At 38.3% G+C, this 24,947-nt stretch overlaps 1 protein-coding gene across 9 annotated transcripts in view; it reads left to right on the top strand.

Moving 5' to 3' along the window:
- CD36 (CD36 molecule (CD36 blood group)) overlaps window positions 1-20,343 on the top strand; it is a 48,354-nt gene extending 28,011 nt beyond the window's left edge. For all 9 annotated transcript variants that reach the window (XM_088165876.1, XM_014883462.2, XM_014883467.2 and 6 more), the window contains 12 exons: window positions 5,489-5,649; window positions 7,491-7,635; window positions 8,728-8,910; window positions 9,047-9,138; window positions 9,569-9,615; window positions 11,881-11,950; window positions 13,581-13,768; window positions 14,587-14,705; window positions 16,027-16,100; window positions 16,790-16,844; window positions 17,046-17,210; window positions 17,912-20,343. In XM_088165876.1, the coding sequence (XP_088022002.1) occupies window positions 5,489-5,649; window positions 7,491-7,635; window positions 8,728-8,910; window positions 9,047-9,138; window positions 9,569-9,615; window positions 11,881-11,950; window positions 13,581-13,768; window positions 14,587-14,705; window positions 16,027-16,100; window positions 16,790-16,844; window positions 17,046-17,210 (1,299 nt within the window). In that variant the 3' untranslated portion in view covers window positions 17,912-20,343. The remainder of the gene's footprint in view (window positions 1-5,488; window positions 5,650-7,490; window positions 7,636-8,727; window positions 8,911-9,046; window positions 9,139-9,568; window positions 9,616-11,880; window positions 11,951-13,580; window positions 13,769-14,586; window positions 14,706-16,026; window positions 16,101-16,789; window positions 16,845-17,045; window positions 17,211-17,911) is intronic.
- Window positions 20,344-24,947: the final 4,604 nt, after the last annotated feature.

The following is a 24,947-nucleotide window of genomic DNA, read 5'->3' on the forward strand; positions in this document are numbered from 1 at the left end:
AATGTAGATTTTATGGAAAATCTTTAGTAGAAACAGATCCGTTTCCATGGCAAATTTGTTTGGAATTTCTCAAGAATAGTGACCATAGGACAGGAAAAAACCAGAGTGAGAAGTTCTTTCAGATATAGCCTGTAAGCATTTATATGGTGTAGCCTGCCTAGGCAAGTGTTGTAGTCACCAGCCCTGGAAGTGTTTAAAAAATTAGTAGATATGGCACTACAAGATATGGTTTAGTGAGCATTGCAGTCAAAGTTTGGACTGGGTGATCTTGGAGGTCTTTTCCAACCTTACTGAACCTATGTTATTTCTGTTTGTACTCATATGAGGAAAAATCTAAAAGAAGTTCTCACCCACTGGGTGAAAACAAAACTCAGCATGCCATATTTCTAATAAAAGGTAGAAACTATTTCAGACACAACTAGTAAAGGCAAAATCTTGTCTTAAATTCTTCACAGTCAATGCTTGAAAAAAGACCCCTACTTTTCCCTCTGGCTATCCTATCTCAGAAAAAAATCCAGTCTTTTGCATGGTAGTAGGACTACTATATTTTTGGAGGAAATGAAAGTTGCTATCAAATGTTATTGTTGGATTAGCATAACAAATGTTAAGTAGTTTTAGGACACTCTGTACTATACCAAGACAAATTGTCCTAAATTAACTTATCAAGGTTTAGTCAAATAACATCACTGTCAATTTACTCTAAAGCAAGATGAATCAAGTCCAGATGAATTTCTTAGCATCTCCTAATGAATTGGAGGAACTTTAATTTCAAAAATCAATGCAATAAATAGGGGTTTTTTATCCTTTTCTGCTAGCACCAAAGTCTAACCATGCTTCTCTTAAACTTCCCTTAAGCACACATCTTCACACTTTACCAGCCTCATTTCTCCTTTATTGCAGTCATTGAGAGATTAGCTAGAGTAAACAGAGTAGGGCATATTTTGTTGGCAGGCTTCAAACTGTTTTTGAAGCAAAGAAAGCGTCTTCAAGTGTACAGAGAATCTCAGGTGTCCTTAGGAATTGGACAGAGACTCTGAGTCTATGGGCTGTCATCTCCTGGCAGGGGGGTGCTGTGCAGGAGTGGACAACCCAAACAAAGTCCATGTAACAGAAAACGTCCAGATGTCACATCTTCATTTGTTCCAATTTATTATCAGACATCTGTGCTTCAAATCAGAACATGTGGCTATGTTTTCTAGCCCCAGAATGCTTTACTTCTGTCTCCAAAAATTTAGACAAGATGTTTCAACTCCAACCTCCAACAGATGACAAAAACCAAAAAAACCCCTCTATGTTCTGAATAGTTTTCAAGGGTCTTTAAAGAAACTGTCACTTGAAGACCACACTCAAAATGGCACCAGCAGTAGCAGCAGCAGCAGCACCTTGGCAGGGATCCACAGGAGATTAGTGCTAAACTATTTCAGCTCTGATACTATTCTTGGAAAGGTGCCTTTGATATCAGGACCAAAGGGCAAAAGCTCTGTCCTAATTTCTACAAACACTGAATATATCCAGAAGGGAGAGAATCTTCCATCAAGGTCTTAGGGATTTAGAAAATTGACCTTAGTAGAGTTATGAGTGAAACATGGAAGTTTCAGAGTTCACAACAAAAAAATACTTTGCTTGAGATTATAAAAATACACCTTTTAAACTGACCCTACACATTTCAGTTGGACATTATCATGCCTGTTGTCATTAATACTAGATATAATCATGTCTAAAATAATAAAAAAAAAAAGGTGAAAGGAAAGGAGCATTCAAAACAACAAATCAGAAAGATTTTATCTGATATTGTTGGACATGGCTCAATTTCTGCTTTTTGCCTTTCCCTCCTTAAAACAATATTATCTTTTTAGGCAATAATCCCATCGCTTCAGTTATGGGGTTATTTTCCCTAGCTAGGATTAACCACTCAAAGCTATTGGTAGTGGATTCATTTGCTAGTAAAATCTTTATCACCATTTCTCTAAGTTCTTCTGCTTTCTACCTGAGTGTATATGCTCAGGAGCTGAATAGAAGTCACATAATAATACTTAATATATTGAAGTCCTGATGAATTGGTAATACAGAATAGTGAATGATTTGCCACAATGCTTCAGTGCTGTACTGGGTTAGTCTCAGTTATTTTTAGAAAGAAGGCCTTCAGTTTTAGCTATTAATATGTTTATTCATTTGTCTCTCCATATCTGTGATCTGTGATTGGCCTCAGCTACTGGAGGTATTGGAAACACCTCTAATTTAAAACTGTGTTTATGACAGTCATATGCCACTTCTTTCTATAAAGTAACGAGGCCAAAGCAACTGCTGTCTCTCAGCAGAACACAAATGATCTAACAACACATATTCCCACATTATCAATGTTAAGCTTTTTTGAGTCCCAGAATTCTTTATTATCAAGGACTAAAAAGGAATAAAAGTTATGATCTAACAAAGCCTGAGTAGAAAGGCTAATAATAAGCTAATAATCATTTAAAAGTAATGAGTTATTCTTCCAGATGCAAAATGGGAGAAGATTATTTTCTTTTCTTTGAACTTTACTTTTTAAGTTTTACAGAATTGTATTTTTTGTTTTTTCCAATTTATGTCGGCAGCCCAACATACACAATTTTGTTACAGTCCAAAGTATTCGTGTCACTTCTCAGTTCCCTGAAAATGGCATCTTTTGTCCATCTGGCCAGATTCTTTGTCAAGACAGAAACTTTGTCTTAAATTTTGTGTTTCTTCATCAGAAATCACGATGGCTTAAATTCCTTTAACCAACGAAGTACAGCAAGCTTCTATTGCTGACTGCTCAGCATTTCTTGAATTTATGTATTATTAGCTGACCCACCTCTAGTCGGGGGGAAAATTGTCAGAAACAAAAAGGGTCAAAGTTCCCACTGATTTCACTCAACCTTGCACAGCTGGGTCATGGCATGAACTTGGCTCTGTAGCAATCACATTTGTGTGGCTGCTTCTGCTGACTAACCAACTATTGTGTGAGATACTAGAGCTGCTGCAGATGGACTAGGGAGTTGAGAAGTGTTTTGTACTATCAGTTGCATATTAGCTTCCGAAATTACTCCTCCTCTCATACCATCTCAAAGCACAGAAGTTTAAATAGGGAAATAGGTAACCGTCCAGCCAGAGAGAGGGGTAATGTTTAGGGATGGATCACCAGTGATGAAACAGCAAAAACAGAGGGCCTGCTAGTGTAAGGGTATTATTTTATTAAATGAAGACATGAAAAAGAGCTCTAGATTTTATTCCACTTTAACCCACCATTTGCACTCTCAAAGTATGTGACAGAGAATCGTACACACCTCTTTTGTGGGAGAAATATCGTTAACAATAATGGCTAAATGCCACCAAAAATAATGGTCTTGTTATCTTCCTTCCCCCTCCTTCTTTTGTCCTGCTGCTTCCCATGTTCTAATGCTGATTCTCTCTACACAGACCCCTGAGCCAAATGTCTAACTGGTAGAAAGGTAACACAGAAAGCAAAAAAATACGGGAATTATGTTCCTCCTGTCTGGCAGGCAGAAACAGCTCCTTGAGGCATAAGAGCTGATGCAAAGGAAGAGAGTGTCACATAGATCAGGAACTGTGGGAGCCAGTTGCCCCTTTGGCTGAAGAACTGCCAGATTAGACCAGTGTACCCCTGAAGCATTCCCCAAGAGTGCCCACAGTGACATTAGCTCACCGTGAATGGTGGGCTGCAAATCCACACTTCGTGACCTGGCAGAGTGCAGTGGCAGAGCTGGCATAGCATCTGCACTACTCTAACCCCTGGCAAAGAGCTACAGGGGAAGGGGAATGGATGGAGGGGAAGAATTTTAAATGTAAGTAACACCAACTTAAGATCTGTTAGATCTATTGTTACAAGGTTGAAATTTCTCTATTCTCTGTTCCTGGGTATTGTCTTCCAGAGAGATTAGTTTTTGTTCTTGACCATGTATGTGCTAGAAATTTAACCATTTGCCCTCTCCAGTTACACAGTGGGAGATCAAATCCTGGCATCAGTCCCCATGTCAGGATACCATCGTGTTTCTCCCAGATTCTTGAAGAAATTCTCTGTGAAAACTGGGAATGCGATTTCTGACCCATATAAGCTTTTCCCTTTTCATCCAGGAGGTAGTGTGCCCCATGCTGGGCCACAGCTGGGATAGTCTTTGACCCTGTGAGGATTGAGTGCAAGGCCTCAGGATGATAGCACGCTTAGGCAGCAAGGTTTCCTTCCCCTCTCACACAAATGCACATAAATTATAGCAGATATTTAGGCAGCAAGCCCACTGCTTTACACCACCAGCAAGGTCTTTGCAACTCCACAATAAAAAGGCTTTTCACAGACAGAATCCTGACTGTGTTACAAGTTCTTCAAGATGAGATATTTGTTTCTAACTGCAGGAGCTGATAACTGGTGGTATCTATTTTATTCACCTGGTGATTGATTAGTGAACTTTAGAGGCACAAACGAAAACTAGAAAAAAAAATCTAGCAACTCTTGATTTAAAATGTCTTTCCTTGCTCTCTAGAGAATTAGAGCCTTTTAATTTCTGGACTTTATGAGTTGTGCCAATTAGCTAACACATCTTCAATCACTCTAATACAGAAAAGCACCGTTTTATGTTGGACACACACACAGTCTAGATTTTTCTTCTTATTGAAAAACACTTCTATGAATTATTACCACCAAAGGGAAAAATTACATTATCCCTAGTCTTTGGGAAAATCCTATAGAAGAGGCCTGATAGAGACCAGACAAAGCAGGCATTCCCCTGATTATACAGGTCGCCATACTTTAAAACTCTCCTTCTCACTTTACAGTCCTGAAGCCTGAATTGCCATTTGCCATATGGCTGAGCATATCACTTAAAGCTCTTTATTCCTCTAGAAGGGTTCTTGATGTACTGTTTTGTCCCTTCTTGCTTAGATCTGGGAAAATTTCCTAATAAAATGTTATCAGAATTAGAGATTTCTTAGAAAGTCTCAGTTTTGGTGACAAAAATTTTCTGTCAAAGAAACAGTCCTTCAAGAGTACTATGTGATTTCTCTGAGTGCAAAATTATCTTGAGCCTGAAAAATGCTCAGACATAACTGTCATTTTCTCCCTTGGGCTATTTGCAATGTATGAAAAGTAGTTTATGGATTCTGTACGGAGTCAGTCATGAAAGATTTTCCTTTTATAAATAATCATTTGTTTTGGCAAGTGTTTGAGAGCTGAGGGAATGCCCTACCACAGCAATAGGAAATCTTTGCTACCAGCCACATCAGCAATTGTATCAGCTTTGTGGTAATTTGTTTTAGGGAGGGTCACTTTTGCTCTCACTGAGCAGGAATGTCCAGCTGCCTCCAGGGGTTGGCCAACTGGGCTGTACATCTCATACTAATGATAAAATGATGTTCCTTTTCTGTTTGCTTTGAAATCTTCAGCAATCATCTAAAAAGTAAATACAACTTCTCACTTGTTTCTTTTGTGGATAATTTTAACTGTTTCTTGTACTTTCAGGACGCTGTCATTGTCAATGGTACCGCTGCATTTCAAAATTGGCTTGTGCCAGGAAGCTCCGTTTACAGGGAATTTTGGATTTTCCATGTGTTAAATCCTTCAGAGGTTATGGACGAGGGGGCTCAACCAAAATTTGAACAAAGAGGACCTTACACATACAGGTATGAAAAGACCCTTTGATATGTGACATATCTGCTGACATAAGATTTACTTTTGAAATTCCAGCATCACACTTTTATTAGACATAACAAAAATGCCTAAATTGCAGCTACACATATCAATCCCAAACATTTTCTGGATTATGTCTAACATAAGGAAAACACAAATAGAAATAGGTAATTGGTGAAGCTGCTTGTACTTGTGAAAAACAATAATTCATTAGCTACAGCATCACAGAGACAGTTGTGATACTTCCTGTTCAGGTTTATAACAGGAGAAAATGTGCCAGATGCCCTAAAACCAAGAGATTATCATATCATCCATGCATCACTAATACTTATTTTAATAATGTGGGATTTTTTTTAAATGTGATGTTGAAAGTTGATGCTTCCTGAGTTATTATGCCAAATATTTGCTATCACTGGCACCCTTGTTAGGAAGTTGCTTTCTTATGATGATAGGATATTTCTTTCTCGATAACTTTAGGGATGTATATTATATTTACAAGATAGCTTTCCATTTCAGCATCTTCAGCCAAACTGCCTTGATCCCTAAAAGCTTATTTATTTCTCAATAGAAAGAACTTTGTTTAACAGAGTACCTGGGAAGACAGAGGAAAGGGTTACATAGGAATCAGGGGAAAAAAAACCAGTTTAGAAATACTGCAGAAGGTTAATTCCCACCAAACAGAAACATTTTACTCTGATGCTGATGATGATGCCTTTTTTTTCTCAGGGACAAATCTCAGCCAAAAGTCTAAGTGAGACTAAGTAAGAAATTACTACTGTGAAATGAAGGCTCCTCTCACTGCTGCACTCATGCCTTCCTGGGATATACAGAGTTACCTGAGTAACTGTGACATTGAGTCTCACTCTCTGTCAATCTCCCTTTAAATATTTAATGATTTATTATGGTGTGGAACAACTTGAAAACACACTAATTAGAAAGAAAAATATCCCAACTTTCAAGCAGGTGCTCTACACTTTAAGCTAATAACTATACACGTATACAAACCAATTCTGAGAAGCCAAGGTCCAGCTGCTCTTCAGATAAGACCAACCTGCCCTGGCTACATCTGTACCATGGGAAAATCTGCACCTTTTACACTCCCTACACTCGTGCTGGAAGATCTGATCCTGAAGTATCCTGAAGATCCCGTCTGGGATGGAGCTGTGATAAGCTTTCTGGACTTACAGCATAGACTGTTATTTGATCCCTGCTGTCTGCTGTCCCCGCAGAGGGGTCAGCAAGAGGGCTGGACTGCAAGAGTGGAGTTAAAGCTGCAGCAGAAATTTGTACCTTAGATATCTGCTGACAGGGCATGACTGGCAGAACCTCAGTAGGACTGAAAGATAGCTTATAAATCTCTACATGCATATTAAATATTATCAAAGTAACATGATGGGTTTGACCTGTTTTGTTGCAACCCATTAAAAATCTGAGGTTTCATGTCTGTGCCACCCCCTTCTAATTACACACAACCATGTGATAGCTTATGAAAAAAGGTGACAAATCATAATTCATTTAAAAATATATGAAAATATACAAGGTCCATTAATGACATAAAAATAAAAAAAATACTTGCATTCATTTTAGTATCAAGAAAGACTATTCCATTTGTCAATAAGGAAATATTTCCAAAAGAACAATATTTTGCAGAAAATTGAATTTTTACATGTAATCACCTGAAAAGTTTATAAACCTTTTAATGGTTATAAAATGTTCAACATTCATTTTGCTAAAATGTTCATCAACTTTTCAACAACCTTCAGTCAGGCATGGTTATTTGTTTTCTCAAAAAGTCAAAGATTAAAAATATTCTGTTTGTTTTTTGTATTTCCAGGGTGCGATATTTACCCAAAGAAAATGTCACAGAAGGTGAGAATGGCACAATATCCTACATGTTGCCTAACGCTGCTAGTTTTGAACCTAATATGTCTATTGGGACAGAAAATGACACAGTGACCGTCCTCAACCTCGCTGTTGTAGTAAGTAAAGAAACAAAGCCATAATGTCCAGATACAAATGTTGAGCTACTGGAGGGAATGGGGGAGAAGTTCATAGAATCATAGAATGATTTGGGTTGGAAGGGACCTTAAAGATTATCTGGTACCCACCCTCCTGTCGTGGGCAGGGATACCTTTCACTGCAGTGTGTTCAAAGCTCTAAAAACATCCTCTTAGTCAATTTTAGCATGGGAGTAAATCAAGAGTTTGTGGATGGGTTCCCTTTGTGTGTGAGGTACAGCATGAACAGGACAGGGTGTATTTACTGTGCTCATTCCATAATACCCTCAGGTGTTGGCAGGGGATTGCACTGATTCCCACACCCAGAGTCTGCATGGTCCCTCAGAGCCGGAGCCCCAGGGTGCAGTCCTGGAGCTCTCCTGCCCTGCTGAGCATCACTTATCACAGAGGAGCACAGGGATCTTTGCCTAGAGGAGTGCTAGAGCCTTTCTAGTGCAGGTTATCACAGGCTGAGATTGTTTGCCTTCGACTAATATTTCGTTTCCATGCTTATATTGAGCTCTGGTTGTGTTTCACCAACTCTCTGGTGTCTGCTCAGGATTGCTGTGAGGTGTCTGCAAGGGGCAGAGTATGAAGCTGGTTGGTGCAAATACAAAATAGAACCATACCAGCAGTCACAGAATCACAGAGGAGCCCATGTTGGAAGGCAGTTCAGAAGATATCTGATCCAAGCTTTTGTGAAATTGTTGCTTGTAGCTATTCAGAAGCCCTTCTGGTCATGGTCCTGAGCAGCTGGCTCTCAGTGGTCCTGGTTGAGCAGGGGATGGGCCAGATGGTCTCCAGAGGTCCCTGTGAACTTCAGCTGTTCTATCATTCTGTGATTATATCAGTGAACTCATGTAATCAGTCAAGAAAAATTGTCTGCTTTTGTGTAACTTATGGCCAGTAATTGTTCTGTTAAGAATTGTCAGTTTTATGTAGAAACTTACCTTCAAGGGAGTTGCAAATCTGGAAACTGGCTTTGGCAGACATTTCCTGGAGTCAGTCTCTGGATTTTTAACTCAATGCACATGCAGAATTTTATACTAAACATTGCTTTTGTTGCTGTTGTAGGCTGTACCTGCTGTGTTCCCAAGCGGTTTAATGCAATCAATAATAAACACTTGGGTTAAATCTTCCAACTCAGCCATTCTTCAGAACAGAACAGTCAAAGAAATACTGTGGGGATACACAGATCCCTTCCTAGACAAGGTCCCATTCCCCACTGTGAACCCAGTTGTGGGAGTCTTCTACCCGGTAAGTGAAACCAATGAGGAGGCAATGCCTTCAGAAGTCATTCTGTGAATGAAACTGAAGACAGCTGCTTTGAGGAAGAAAATATCAATTTATTAATTATTTCTAACTGTTATTCCTCTTGTTGCATCTGTTACAGTATAATGGGACAAGCGATGGGCCTTACACTGTGTATACTGGGACAGAAGATATTACACAAACAGCAGTAATTCAAAGCTATAAAAATAAAAGGTATTATAACACTGTAGAGTAAAAAAAATCCAACATTTTCAAGGTATGGCTTTTAAAACTCGATTCACCAGGAGCTATAGGTAAACGGAAAAAGCTTCAATGATTCAAAGGAAACAGGATCAAGCCCTGGGCTCAGCAAAACCATCACTTTCTTTCAGCTCTCAACAGTTCTGTTAGGAGCTTGGACTTAAGACATTTATTGATTCTTTGACACAATTTACTTCTGTTTTGCATTCTTAAGTAGATAGATTCCTTTTATCCTCTCCTAATGGATCCTATAATTTTTCTGAATAAAGGAACATCTCTATCCTTTGCCTTTACTAACAAGTCAGGCTTATCCTGGAACAGTTATATTTGGTAATACAGGTAATTGAAGTGCTTACATGGTAGAATATACTACATGCTGCATGACTTTTATTTTATCTTACAGGACTCTTTCTTACTGGAAAGGTCACTGTGATATGGTTAATGGCACAGGTGAGCCTATTAAAGTTTTTGACACTTCAACACTTTTCTTGATATTTCAAAGGAATAATGAGATACAATATATAAATTATCTCCCCTAGGCTTTGCCAGTTCTGTATTTTGTATATTAAGTATATATATGTAGACATACTACTACTATAATATATGCATATGTGTGTATCTATTAAAATATATTAATTCCTACTGTATATCATTTTATATACTCATGAACACAGCCTCTACATCTAGAGTAAATGTGGAAGAGAAACAAAATTATCCAGTTCTCTTGTTTCTACTAATTATTTCCATAGTACAATATAATTAAGATTATTTTTCTTTTCTATAGGAGTTGAAAATGGTCTTGGCATTTTAATAATTTACATTTATTTACACTGCTGAAAATTTAATTAATTGCACCAGAATGGACATCCTGAGATATGAAAAGAAATTGAGGCAACAAAGGAGGAGGCTGTCAGATGAATGGCTTGTAGATCACTAGAAAATGAAAAGGGATGAAGAAGTATAGACTGGGATGAATAGACTATAGACAAATATTTTTGAATTTTCTTTTGGAATACATAGGTAAACAGCTGAATTGTTTAAGATACATTTGTTCAAGGTGCTATTTTTCTTTTTAGTTAGTGAAAACATTGCTGTGAGGACACCACAGTCTGTGGAGCTGAGGCTGGCAGGTGTCTTGGTGGAGGCTTTTGCAGAGAGCTCCAGACCTTCAGTAAATGAAGGTGTTTGTGTTGGAGTGTTTTGTATGGGTTTTTTCCCTCCATTTTCCATTCTGCTTTACCTGGCATAGATACTTTTCCTTATAACCCAGATTGTGCAACAAGGTATTTTGTAGTATTTAAAATACATCACAAGAATCTGATTTTCCAAAAATCTGTGAGCCACGAAGGATTAGTTCCTTTTTAAATTATGTAATTAATTTTGTAAGAAATAGTATTTTCTTACATTCTAGGACTTCTCTTCTTTCTTATGGGGCCTGGGGGCCTGGCATTTTTTTTTTTTAGCCAGGGTCAGCTTTTTGTTTGTTTTTCTTCTGTAACTGATGGAATAAACATATGCTGCTAACTAATTAAGTGCTCCAGTCCAGTGAGCACAGTGAGCAAAGATTGCTGCATATTTTACAAGGGCATTCAGTGTGACACTGCTGTATTTGGAGATGCAGCAGGTTTAAAAATTCTTGTAAGTGTGAGAATTTTACCTTATCTTGAAAGCTTTCACACAAAAGCTCAACATGTATAGTATAAGAAAATAAATAGTTAAAAATCTGAAACAGTAAACTTGTAGGGGGCTTGACATGAATCCATGTTTACCAACCTTACAAGAATGCCAAGATTTGGAAACAGAATGTGTGCTTAGGATGATCTTGAATCTTTGAAAAAAAGTGCTTCTGTCAGCAGTGGGCAAGTGGCAGTATTTAGCCTTGGTGCTCTTGCCAACTAGATTCAAAGATATCACAGATGTTTGCAATTGTTTGGTTATGGCTGCTGCCTAAGAAACTAAACAGAAATTGTCACAAAAACTAACAAATGTTAAAATGGTTAAAGGTTTGTTACAACTCCTTAATTGGGAAAATGCCAGAGGCTCCTCTTACATAACTCTGGGTTCTTGCAATGCAGAAATACAAATCTGGGTGTCTTCACTCTTTCAGACCAAGTGGGGAGAACAACACGAAAGTGCTACTCTTCTGACTTTTTTTTGCATATCTACCAGAGGTCAGGTGGATTTTGCTCTAAAAGTGGCTTCCTCCTTTCCATTAGTTCTAGAAGGACTCAGCTTAGAGGCTCACTTGACCAATCCTTTGTGGACAAGGATTAGCATTGATTATTAAATAGTCAGTGTTGGAGTCTAAAGCTGTGTTTCTTGTAAGTGCTGAGTGTCATAACTGCAAGCAACTCTAGGAATATTTAGGTCTATAGTCTGCATGAGCCTTGAGGGAATGGCACCAGGTTTTTTGGCTTCATATTAAGCAGAATTTTTTTTAATATCCTCAGTTTTAAATGGGCTTGATCATATAGCTTCACATCTGGGGGCAAAAAAAAGGCTGCTATAGCTTGGCTTGTTTTCAAAAACTATCACAGCTTATCTGTGAAATGCCTGTCAATGTGCAATAACTTACATAAATATTTTCCCCACAAATGACTCATACTGTTTACTTTTGTCACAGATTTACAGGAAAGTAACAACTGCGTATTGAGCTAGAAATTAAATTGTGTCTTCTCAGTAGAGTAGCTTTAAAGCTCTTGATTTTTTTCACAGATGGAGCATCCTTCCCACCATTTGTTAAGAAGCATCAGGTGCTACGCTTCTTCTCCTCCGATATTTGCAGGTAGGCTGCTCCCTTCCTGGAGTGTGTTCACACTGCCTGTGCCACTGAATGCTCTTTGTTTTCAGAGGGCAGCTGCAGTGGCTATGCTTGGGCTCAGGTGAAACATAAACTTTCCATCTAAAACACAAGTAAAGTTGTGTGTTGTGCTCATGATTCAGAGCTTGGTTCTACCACTTTTATGTTAAGTAGCAAGCTAATACAATGTACTTTATTTCAGCCAGTTACAGATGTATATTCAGGAAAATGTGTCATTGTGAGCTGTTAGAGATCTGTGAAAGGTACTGAGGGCCACCGGGTTCAAAGTCTTGAACTTATTCTAAGATCAGGACCCGGCCTTGTTTGGTCTAAGAAGGCAACAGGTACAGCAGGGTCCAGTTAGGTCCAGATTTGGCATGTCTAGAAAAAATCATCTATGCAGAACAGTGTTTACTCTCATTCAATAGATACTAAATGTTTTTTTTTCTCACGGGATATTTTTTACATATTTTATTTTTATGTATTTACAAACAAACAAGCCTGCTTAATACATTCCGTGCTGATGACTTTTAAGGCTGCTGCTTCTGATGGGCTATCCAGTGTCCCCAGGTCCTCCAGTGGGATCACTGAAAGAAATGTTAAAGATTTAAAGTGCATCCCAGTGTATTTACTTTGGGAGGTTCAAACCCTTTATTTTGCTGCCTGGAAACAGATGCTTCCTTTTTACTAGGTTTAAAGTAGGCCATTTGCTTTGCAGAGTGTTTGTTTTCAAAGATCAGTGTTTTTATATGAAGTTAGAGGTTTGTTTTTTTTTTTTTTGTGAAGCAATTTTATCCACAAACATTTCCCAATTCATAGAAAAGGGAATTCTAAGCAGGGGAGAAATGATAATATTCTTTGGATTGATTGCACACACAGTTTGAGAGACCCCTCCGGCCAGTTAATTGTCACAATTCATGAACAGTAAAGGACAACAGCAATTGCCCAAAGGTCCTGTAGAAGCAGGGTCAGGAAAAATCGTTCTGTCCATGTTTCAAAACCCTTCTTTTATTTGGCTACAACACAAAGTGTTGGTGTCCTGATTACATTACTGTGTAGCAACCATATCTCTGTATCAGCTGATAATGCATTAGCAAAAAGAAGCTTAAGTAGTATTCTAATTCATATGCAATGGAATAAGGTTATGTGCAGGGTGTTGTCTGCATAATAAAGCTTGGGTTACTATGAGGTCAGCAAAAAACTATATATAAAAGGTGCTTTATATGGATAAGCATCCCTACTTGGAGTCCAGAAACCTTAAAAAACCTCATAATTACTGCAGGTGTAGCTTTATGTAGGGAAAAGAGACCTCAATTAATTTGTTAGTTTTGTCTATATTGTTTATTATTAGTATTTGAACATTTTTCTGTTTAGTGTATTGGCATGCTCGCCTCTGAGCTTGTACATCTCTTTTGTGAAGGTGTGGAATATTCTCCACTGCAGAGGAGCACCCCTGCAATTCACTGAGCAGTGTGGCAGGAGCCTGGGCATTGGGTCCCTGGGGGGGTTGTTTCTTTTAAGAGAGAGGCAGCTGGGGGATACCAGAGTAGCATTGCCACAAATTTAGACTTTTGATCCAAATGGCTGAAACCCATTTCTCCTGTCTTGTGCTCAGATCAATCTATGGAGTTTTCTATGGCAAGCAGGTTGTGAAGGGAATCACGCTCTATCGCTTTGTGGTTCCTCGTGAAGCATTCGCATCGCCAGCTGAAGTCGAAGACAATTATTGCTTCTGTACAGATACAAAAATATCAGAGAACTGCACGTTAGCTGGAGTCCTGGACATCAGTGCCTGCAAAGCAAGTATGGTGGTGACACAGTACTGCCACACAAGCCATTTAACCGGGGACAAGGGACTTGTCCTGTAGCTGGGGTGTTACTCAGATATCCAGGATGTTTGTCTGTGAATTCTTCTACAGGTTGCTTGTGAGACCCCTCACATTTCTGAAGCCTCATGGCCCAAAATGAGGGCTATGATATTTCTGTATTTTGCATAGTGCTATGCAAAGTCGGGATACCATAGATTGTGTACTGAAAGTGCAGGAATGTGCGTAGAGAAAGGAAAGGAGGGACACTGTGTAAAAGCCAGAGACAGTTCTGCACCTTGGGTCTGTGGCAATTCACACACAGCAGGGGTGGGTATGTAGACAACTGTACAGGCAACACTGCCTTAGTGTGGTGTAGGTAAAAGGAATATAAACTGAGTCTGCATTTGGTGCAGAGTGAACTGCAAGAGGTCCCTTCGGGGTAAAACAAGATCCTGAAGGTGGGGGGAGACAGTGACAGCCACATCCTCACCTCAGTGTGAAGCTGGGAGCACTGCCAGCTCCACAGTGTAGACACAAGACAAGCAGGATTTGTAACTGCTGTTTATTTCACTATACAAATTTTCCTCATGACAAAAAAAATAAGTCACAAAAATGCTCGAATTTTGGGGTTTGTTTTTGGTTTGGGTTTTTTTTTAGGTTTGTTTTTTTTTTCAGGTGATGTGGTTAGACTATTAACATTTTTATCAGGATTGTATATCTGTGTAGCAAAACTATGTTTGAAAATAACCTGTGAAGATGAGTGCCAAAGCAAGGCTTAATGATTCAAGAGAGTTTGTGTTTTTGTTTCAATAGAAAGACCGGTGTATATCTCTCTTCCTCATTTTCTTCATGCAAGTGAATCTATACTGAATAACGTGGAAGGCCTGAGTCCAAATGAAAAGGAGCATGAGACATATCTAGACATAGAGCCTGTAAGTCCAAGTATTTAATATTTGTACCTTGGGAAACTTACAGTGTTTAAATTTAATAATAGAGTTGTCCTTTCACCAGAGGGACAAGCAGAAGATTCAGTATTTTCATGCTTGCTTTTCTCAGGTCTGCCCTCAAAGTGGTCTGGTTTCAGCAGGGGAAATTTAGAGCAGAACTTTATCTCATTTTGACCTTCAAAATTTGGAAAATCTGTTTTGACTTTTACTTACTGGGAACATGGGATTGAATCTGCAAACTGTGAAATATGTTGTAGCTTTTCTATGATCTTCAGGAACTTTGAGAAAATTATATTCTATGTAACTTCTGTTTCCTCTACTTTAATTTTAAAAATTTAAAAATTCTGTTTCCTTCCTTTAATAATAATAATAATAAAAATCTATAACTAACTATATTTGGATAATCACTATCTCAATTGAAACAAAATAAACATAGATGAATTTATTTCCAATTGCTAGAACTCTGAATAGTCTGATTTAAATAGACCTAATTTAAGTCGTTGTGACTTGAATTGTCCAGCAGATCTCCCAAACAGAATGAATTTATTTTGACTTACAAATTTACCTCTATTTTTGTTTCAGTGATTCAGATCTTTAAGTGTACTTACCAAAGTTTTCTAAATTGTATGATGAATTTGAGGATTCCAAATTTCTATTTTGCTCTTACTTTGAATGAAAAGGTAAAATTGATAATTTCTAAATTATCAATAAATTCTAAATAATTTATTTCACTAAAATTAGGTAGTTAAGCTACGTAACTTCAGTGGGGAGAAATGAAGTTAAATCTTTGTTTCACTTTATTTGGAATAGAGACATCAAACAGATTTCCCTAAATATTACACAAAATTTTCAAGAATCACAGCTTTTTTTTTTTTTTTTGTGAAAGACAGTAGAAGAAAGATATGAAGAAAAGATTTGATCTTTGTATATATGTTTGTCCTGATGTGAAAGGTTTGTTTTTCCCCTATGCATTTCGAAAAAGAAAATTTTGTTGATTTTTGGTGGGGAAAAAAACCCCGAAGCATATTTTTATATTAAATATACCATGACTGATTTAGTGGTTTTTAACTTTGTCTTCAGGTTTAAATTTAAATTTCAAAGGTAACTATGGTAAAGCCACAAAATTAGAACTTCTATGAGAAATGAGAAACCCTTAGAAACATTACCATTTCATAAAAATTAATCCTTCAAAACATAAGGATAAAATAATCCCAAAGGGCTTTTTGAACAGTCCATATTATAGACTTTGGCACCTAATTAAGAAATTTAAATTAATGTTTTGTTGGATTTTTTTCACTGGTTTTAGGTGACTGGTTTTACACTACGATTTGCAAAAAGGCTGCAAGTAAACCTCCTTGTGCAACATTCAAAATACATTGAGTAAGTTCTTCTTCTTTATTTTTTTTTAAATAATTTTTAACTGGGCTGATTGTTCCATGGGAGCATCACTAGAAATGTCGTGGAGAAGAAGGAATAGAAATACTTTCCCAAAGTTTTTTCAGAGTAAATCTTCCTGAGCAGGACACTGCCCGAGTATTTTAACACACATTTGATTTCCCTACAGCAGCTTACAAGGCAAAATGTTCTTAAAAATAACTTCTTATAAAACCCAAATGGGGCTTATGAGGATGAACAGACAAACTGTATTTTCTGTAATAAATCCAATAAGAAAGAGAATTTATGTATTCCTTGTCAGTAGATGGTTTTATCAGAAGGGTCAATGGGTCTCTAGCTGCTTTTTTTTTTCCTCTTCATTGGCCTAAATGTACACGGATAAACATACCTTTGGAATCTTGGACATATGAACACCACACAGATCTTCAACCCTCTCTGTGTCTGACTGCCCCCATACAGAAGATTAAACAGAAAATAATGGTTGCCCAATATGTAAAATGGCTGTTATTAATTGCAGTTTTAGTTTGGTTTGGGTTTTTTTCACTCCAAAAGTGTATTTAAAAGGTACATCTGGAAACCAGAAATATAGTTAGAGGAGAAGAAAAATGTTTAATAGAGAGTGGGCTTATGTAGCAAATTAAAAGTAACATGCTCTACTTTTTTTCTCATTTCAGGCCTTTAAAAAAAGTTAAAAAATCCTATGTGTTCCCTCTTCTTTGGCTAAATGAGGTTAGCATATTTTTTGTCTATTAATATTCTCTGTTTTGAAACAAACGAATAAACAACACAACTACCTAGCTTTTTCATTCTTGGTGCCCTGAAAATGGGTAATTAAGCTCATGCTGTGATTTGCACCACACCAAGAGTGTATTTGGCAAGTGAGTGCTTGCATATATGCCTTTCACTGATGTTTTTCCTGCACTGTTTCAGTCTGCTGTTATTGGGGATGAGAAGGCAGAAATGTTCAGAACCAAAATCTCCAGTCGGCTCGAGCTGCTGAACATGCTGCAGATGGGATTGTTAATCGGAGGCTGTGTCATGTTCCTGGCCTTCATTGGGTCCTACTTCATATGCAGGTCACAGAAATTGAAATAAGTAAGTAGACACTGAACAGCTGTGACCCCAGCAGTGACTTCTCCTCGAGTTTTCAAGAGTTCAGAATCATTACCTATTTCTCTGTTCTTTTTACATGCTAGAAAATTTAGCAGTTGTTCTGTAGGAAGTCATCCAGAGAATTGGTCTAATATTTTCAAGTTCTCTTCCCATCCTAAATCCTTCAGAATGCTCTTGACTCAGGGGAGGGGATTGGAAACTACATCAGAAGAACATTTTTGTTTGTTGTGAATTCTTTAAAATCAACATTTTGTCCAAGGCTGTTAAACTGCTCAGAAGTGTCCTCTAGCACCTTTCTGAGACAGAGGCCCCATAGCTGCAGATTGCTGTGCTCTCCCAAGACATCCCCTGCCTGATGTTCTGAGAACCCATTGTAAGTGACACTTTCTATTGAGTGCTGGTTTCTCACTTCTTTCTCTCAGTGGTGCAGCACTGTAATGTTAGTCTGAGCACCTCCTGGACATACCTAGCCCACAGAGGCAAATATACTCCCATCAGGGGCAGACTGGCCAAGGGGTGGATTAATGTGCTGATACCTGGGGAAGCAAACACATTTTTGGAGTTATTTAAAAGAAGTACAGAGACGTGAACATTGTGGTGAAAAGTATGCTATACTAAAGAGTTATTCTTAAACTGAAGACTTACCTCACCATATGCTGAATTCTGATTTTATTTCACAACAGGTGAAAAGACTTCAGAGGCAGACAATGTTTAATTGAAATTTCAGCTAAGCAGCTTGTTAAAATTCAGAGACAAAAGGTATGATTCAAGGCACAGTCAATCCATGTGCTGTGGAACTCAACATGTTTTTCCATTTTGAGAAGACCAGCTTACTAACCCAACTAAGCTGGTGTTTTTCAAGATCCACACTTCTGACATCTCTAAAGAGGCCGCTGTGGAAACTACGCTATCAAAAGACTTTATTTGAAACTTGTTATACATTTTAAATTGCATTCAAGCAGACTGAAGTTGAGGTGCAGTTGGATTTTAGTCCACCTTCTGCCATTTATGCAACTTGCTACTCATTTTCTTCTGGATTTGCAAGAGAAATGAAAGCTGCTTGCTGATGCTCGTCTCTGAGCACAGGCTGGGAATGACAACAATTTGGAACTCATGCTGTGCTCTAGATGCTCTTATTGCAATACTTCTCTCTGTTCCTTCAAGGAATGGAAGCTGCTGCAATAGAACTGCTCTCTGTCCTCTATTCAGGGATGTGAATTGCATTGAATGTGAAGTTTATTATGTAAAGTTACTAACTGTAATATATGAAGTTTATAAAAGACTTACTAAAATATGTGGTTCATACATTTTATATTTTTATATGGAGATGGCTCATAGATAGACCACAGTCATCCACATGTTGATGGAGCTCGTTGACATTTGGCTCCACAGCTTTTTATTAATCAGAACCACTCCCTAACTCCCAACCTGCTCCACTGCTCTTCCTGTTGCCTCCTGTGAGCTTTTTTTTCTGGCTCTTGTTTGAACACCAGCCTCTGCTCTGCCCTAAGCCCACTTGGCCCAAGGCCTCCCTTGGAGAATGATCTAATATGTAACCTGACAGGACAAGAGAAAATATTCCAAAATGCTTCAGAGACAGGAAAGACCAAGATAATGATTTTGATCAAACATCAGAGAATTCCACTTGCTATAGAAGCACATAAATGAAAAGAGGTAGCCCAAATTACTTACTGATAAACCATCTGCCACAAGGAAATTTGTGCAACCATTTGTTTAATGAGGTCCATCAGCCTGTAGCAAACACTGACATCTCCATAAATAGTTGAGTTTATCATTTGATCTGAATGCTGTATTTTATTCTAGAGTAAATGGGGCAAATAGTGTTGCAGGGTCTCTTATTTTTCCATGGATTCAATAAATTCAGAACAAGAGCCTAAGTTCAGTATTTTCTAAGATTTCTTTTTAGATCTTTTATTCCCTTATTTAAGAGCTGCAAAGAAAAAGGGAAATCAAACATGGCCAGCCTGTTTGTAAACAATACTATAATGGACTTTAAACCAGAAAGGTTTATCTTGCTAATAAAGGACAATGTCTCTGCCTGGGTATCTTTAGCAAGATGTTCTTACCTTTGGAAATAAAGGGAAAATCCAACTGACTATAACACTGGTGGTTTTATTCCATTGTTCCTCGAAAAGGACAAAGTTTTGTAGCTATCAGTAGGGCTGATGAGTCACAGAAATCCCAAGACATTCTTCTTGAAGGTGAGGTCTGTGAGGTACATGGTGCACTCTCCTTCCAGCTGTGAGCTGGAGCTGCCAGCTACCAGGGCAGCTGGTGTGGCACTCGAGGAAGGGTTTGCTCTCAGCCCGTGTATTTGATTACTCATGGTGCTGGCTAGTCAATGAAAAACACCTTTCTCTCATATCCACATTATTACTGGTGTCACATGTGATGCTCTGTTCCCGTGTTAGTCTGGGGACAATTTGACACAACTGAAGCCATCCCTAGAGTCCTATGGACTGGTCAAAAAAGTGTGAGGACAGATAAAGTCATTAAGCCACATCTCCTCTGAGATAAACACAGCTCTGCTGTGGTTCAAGATCTGACACCAAATTTTTATAATAAAATGTCTTTAGTGTCAGGATCTGACATGAAAGGAACAACAGCAGTGCTCCTGTAGTTTTTGATATGCTAACATTTCAGCTTCATTTTATTTTATTTCAAGTACATGGTCAGCAAGTTAGTGTGTGTTTTACTAGTGTTGTTTATTGCTATGTGGTGCTCCAGCAGCAGTGATCCAGCAGGTCAGGCCGTGATTTTAAATGTCTCAGGGCCAAATTTTATATGGACACAACTATATGTTTGCCCATATGCATAATCTCATTGATCTCAATGCAGGTTTGGGCTTTTTGACTATGTCCAGCATCTATATTGCACTTGAATTGTAATTTGTAGCTACTTTATCCAAAGCATCAGTTAGTTATTGTTAATTCATGATACTAAGGCTCATACTAAGTATTTACAGTTGTTCAAACTGTGCAGGGGAAACTTTCATTAGAAACGTTAATGAAAATGCAAATAAAATAAAGCTCAATTTTTTTTCTGATATAATTATGTTTAATTGTAAATAAAGCCTTCTGTGTTGAATAATGAAGTTCTTTTGTCTCTTTTCTTTGTATTTTGGAGTATGTTTTCTTTTTCTAGAAACTGATTTTATAAATTGGTGAGTAACTGAGGCTATGGCTAATGTTGTTAAATCATTTTGCTCTGGCACGTCACAGCTTCCTAGAAAGGCATGTTGCTGTGGGATACATTAGAAACATCAGTGGCATACAACATTTATTGTCTCTGTTGGTCAGAACCCAGTGCTAATAACAGCAGTGTTGTGCATTTGATCCCTGTGTGGGGAATTCATTAAAGAGTTGGATTCGATGATCCTCGTGGGTCCCTTTCACCTCAGAATATTCTTGATTCTGTGATTTATGCTCTGGGTCACAACAAGGAGAAGACTTTGTGGAACAAGGTAAGCACCATCATGTCTAAACTGAAGCAATTGTAAAACAAGCCCAGGAAGCCAAGCTTGGAGCTGTTTCCAAATCCCTTGAGCTGGACGTGCTGGCACACACACACGTGCTGTTGGCACATCCAGCTGCACAGCACACACAGCTCTGCTTCCTGCCTCTGCTGGCCCAGCAGGTTGGGTGGGAGGCAAGGCTGCCTTTGCTCACTTTCCCCACCCAGCCCAGGTCCTTATGTGTGAAAATTGCTGGTTAAAGTCAGATCTGACCGACGATCTCACAGCCCACACACTTACACCCCGGGGCAGGTGTGCTAGCTCTTGATCTCTAACTGCAATCATGCATTCAAAGCATGTGTTAAAACCTGTTCTTCCCATCTGGCCTACTACTGTCAAGGTAATATAAACATCTTACTATACCCTGAAAAAGACAGAAAATTAATGCCTTCTATGTTCTTTTAACTGTGAGAGTAGGGAAGGGCTTGTTTTATTCATGGGTGTACACATCAGCATAATAATTTTTAAAAAATTAACAACTAATAAAATATGCTTACGGTTTTGTTTTTTTTTTTTCTCAGTAGCCATATAAAAACAGAAACCAGAAAGACAAATGACTTGTACATACCAAATGCAATCCGCATTTATAAATAAATGCTATTCATTTTCCATTCTCTGTTTCCTCTTTGCCTATCAGTTGGCTCTGATGCTCTGTGGTTTCACCCTCTCCCAGCAGTACCTGAAGCAGGCAGGGATTTACAGCCCTCCCAGCCAGCACCAGGCTGGGACCTTTCTCAGTTCTATTTTGTGAGAAACCAAATGCTTTGCAGCCGGCGCCACCCAAAGGGCATCCGGATTTTTACAAGGTCTCTTGCTTCACCTCAGCAGTCAAAAATTATGCTGGCTATAATTGTTTTGCTACCTCTGCCAGTTAACATCTCCAAATACAACACATTTAAAGCAGTACAACAAAAAGTCCATCATAAGCGTCTTCTAGATAACAGATTGCTGAATGCAAGATAAATTTTAATGGCCATTAATATTCTGGAGTGGGTTACTAAGAGGAGGGTTTCCTTTAAGTTCTATAAATTGATGATTTTACAAAATACGTGGTTGATATAAGTAGGCCCACCCAAAGTTTCCAGGACTCTACTTCTTGCCCAGCATCCCTTGTGTAACACCAAGGATGTGTGGACAAATCAGGAATTACAGAGAGCTCTGTGCATACTCTTTCATGTGACTTAAATTTGCAATTTTAACTTTACCAGTACATCAGTGCATAGGACTGGGAAAGTCACATTTTTGCTGTTACTTTGCCCTCATAATTTTTCCAGCTGGAACGCCCCCACGTGAATGCTCCTGAAGTTAAATTTCTTGATTGATACTTTCATGATAGGAACTAAACCCAGCAGTAGAAGTTAAAAGCCTGCTGGAGGTGCAGGTACTCTTGGGTACAGACATTTCCTGTGTTTTTAGCAGAAATGTGGAAGCATTTCCTTTTCCATCCTTTCACTCCACAGGTGTAACTGTCTTTATGCTGGTCAAACACTGGGTCTATTTTGTAAAATCAGAAGTTATCCCTACAGTGAAAGCACCCCCTCCACAAACATACAGTTGTTGCATCAGGAGCTACATTTAATTTGGCAGTCTTGACAAACTCAGCCTGGGTGTCTTCAGCAGGAGAAAATGAAGAACAGTATTGACATTCACAGAGTAACTCTGACAGAAAACAAGAAGAAAAAGGTAACCAGAAGCTACTAATTACTTCAATTTTTCCTATGAGCAGTGGGAATACACTAAGAAGAACTTCTGGCAAAGCATATACTTTAATTCAATGACAAGTGAGTGCAGTTAAGAGCTTAATTCAGGAAATCTGTTCCAGTAGACATCTAATCTTCCAGGCAGCAGACAAAGACTTCTCTGAACACCCAGGAGCCTCACCTGCTTTGCTGAATGGATGTACATAGATGTCATCTTGGTACAATCCTGAACAAGTCAAATAGACTTACACAATTTTTCTAGCAGTAAGAATAAATTAATGGCCAGAGGTATCAGCCAGAATGTGCAGTATGTGCGTTCCAAAAGCTCCTATTCTGATGTGACTCCATTTGGATTACACTAACTCAGATGAAGAATATGCTATAGTTGAGGTTATTCTTTCACGTGAAGCTAAAGTCCTAGAGGAACATTATTTTTAATCCACAAAGATGAAGGGTGTTTTGGCTCTGTTTGGATACTGGTTGAGAGATAGAGGACTTTTTTTGGCTGGTTTTAATTTTTAATAGGTTAGAATCAGAAGTAGTCAAAAACCTAGGGCCAGAAACTCTTGATCTGCCTTTCTATCCTGGTGCAGAACCTCTTAACACAAGTGCTAAATGCATCTTCTAATCAAGGAAGGAGTGCTGGGATTGTTGTTCTCTTTAAAAGAGCTGGGCAGTTGTTAGTTGCTATAAAGTTGTTTATTGTAAAGGCGCATCAGTGTCAAAAGGCAAAAAGTCCCGAGCGTTAAAGTCCATGCTAAAAGCTTTTGGCATAGAGTCACAGACAGAAGTAAAGTCCTGATTAGAAGCAGAAGCAGCTCCTGGTGCAAAGCCCCAGGAGGGCTGAATTTGCAGCCTGGTACAGAGTCCTGAGCAGAGACAGAGGCTGCAGCCAAGTACAGAGTTCCAAGAGGCAGATGCTACCTTTTTGTTAATTTATTTTGTTCTTTTTTTCTTGTTCTTCTTCTTCATATGGGTGTAGTGATGATGGTGATGGTAGAGGAAGAGAGAGCAAGAGAGAGTGAGAGAGAACAAGAGAGCTGTCACTCCAATACATGGATTCTTATTTATAAATTACCCAATGAGCTACAAACACCAATCTAAAGCATTTCTTCTAGACCTACTTGAATTCTCGTTTCTTAGTACAAAAGTTTATGTATAAACTATGCATATGGCCTATCTGCTCTATCTGAAATATGCAAACAATATTCTTATTATATTTTTATTATGTCTAAAACTATGGTTTTGAATTCTCACTGAAACTTGTTTTTAAGACTTGTTTTCTACACTGATGTCTTAGGCTTTTACTTTTTAAGGCACTTAAAACATATTCTTACTTATTTAAACTTACTTGCTTACTTACCTAAAATTTAAACTTACACCTCTATTTCATATATGAGTGGTTCAATATACTTCAATGCATCCAAAGGTTTTAATTCAAACCCTGCATTTTGATCTCTCTCTGAGGAACTCAGAGAGACCTCTGTTTTTCAGACTCCAACAAAGGAGAAAGGTGGATCAGTTCTTGGAGTCCAGATGATCTGTTTCTTAGAACACCATATTTTATGAATCCAGATGAAATACAGATTTTACCCTGTTGTTTCACCTGAATTCCTTTCTGGAGCCAAGCACCCTGTAGGAATTGGAGCACCAACTATCAAAACATTTAACTTCTGCTTAAGGCTGCTTTCACCCCAAAGGGGGTATTCTGTCTGGAATTCCTGAGTGAAGAGGCTGGTGGTCCCTGAAATTTTGCACAAAAATAAAGAAAGGCAAATATACACAGATGGTTCAGCATGGTAATGCTTCATGCCACTGTGAAAACTTTCAAGAGTGTATTTAACTCAAATTCATCTGGTAAGAGAGTCCTGCAAGCCTTACTTCACAGCTTGAGGAACATGAATGGTCAGCAACCCTAGCTGTGGTGGTAGAGGCTAGATCACACCACATCAAAGCCTCCCAGATTGCAAATGAAAGCCATTATTCCATGATGTCTAATATCTCATTATTCACTAAAAGCTGAAATTTGAATCTTATTAACATTCTCACAAAGAATTGAGAAGAACAAGTCAAACAGATATCTGAGTTTAAACCATTTATGAGTAGTTCTATGTTGAATTAGTACATTTGACTGTTTCAGTCTCTCATACAGCACACAGAGGAGACAATTTAGGCAACTATCAATCAGATCTGACTGACACCTGTTACATAGTTTTATGAATGCTTAAATTTTTGAAAAGTGGTTAAATTCACCTATTTGTTCATCAACTCTAAGTGAACGGAGGTTCTCAGTATTGCACAAAAGGTGATGAAATATGTTTATAGGCACAAAGATGTATTTGTGGTGTCCATAACTCATGGTATACAGAAACTGTAACAACAACTCTTCTGAAAGAAAACCTAAAGAAGTGTAAGAGATGGCACTACTACAAGAAATTACAGAGCTCTCTTCACATAAATATCCCTTTCAGGACATCTTTTCCA

Source organism: Sturnus vulgaris, chromosome 5 (assembly GCF_052056855.1).
Source record: "Sturnus vulgaris isolate bStuVul1 chromosome 5, bStuVul1.hap1, whole genome shotgun sequence".
In the NCBI taxonomy this organism is placed as follows: Eukaryota; Metazoa; Chordata; class Aves; order Passeriformes; family Sturnidae; genus Sturnus; species Sturnus vulgaris.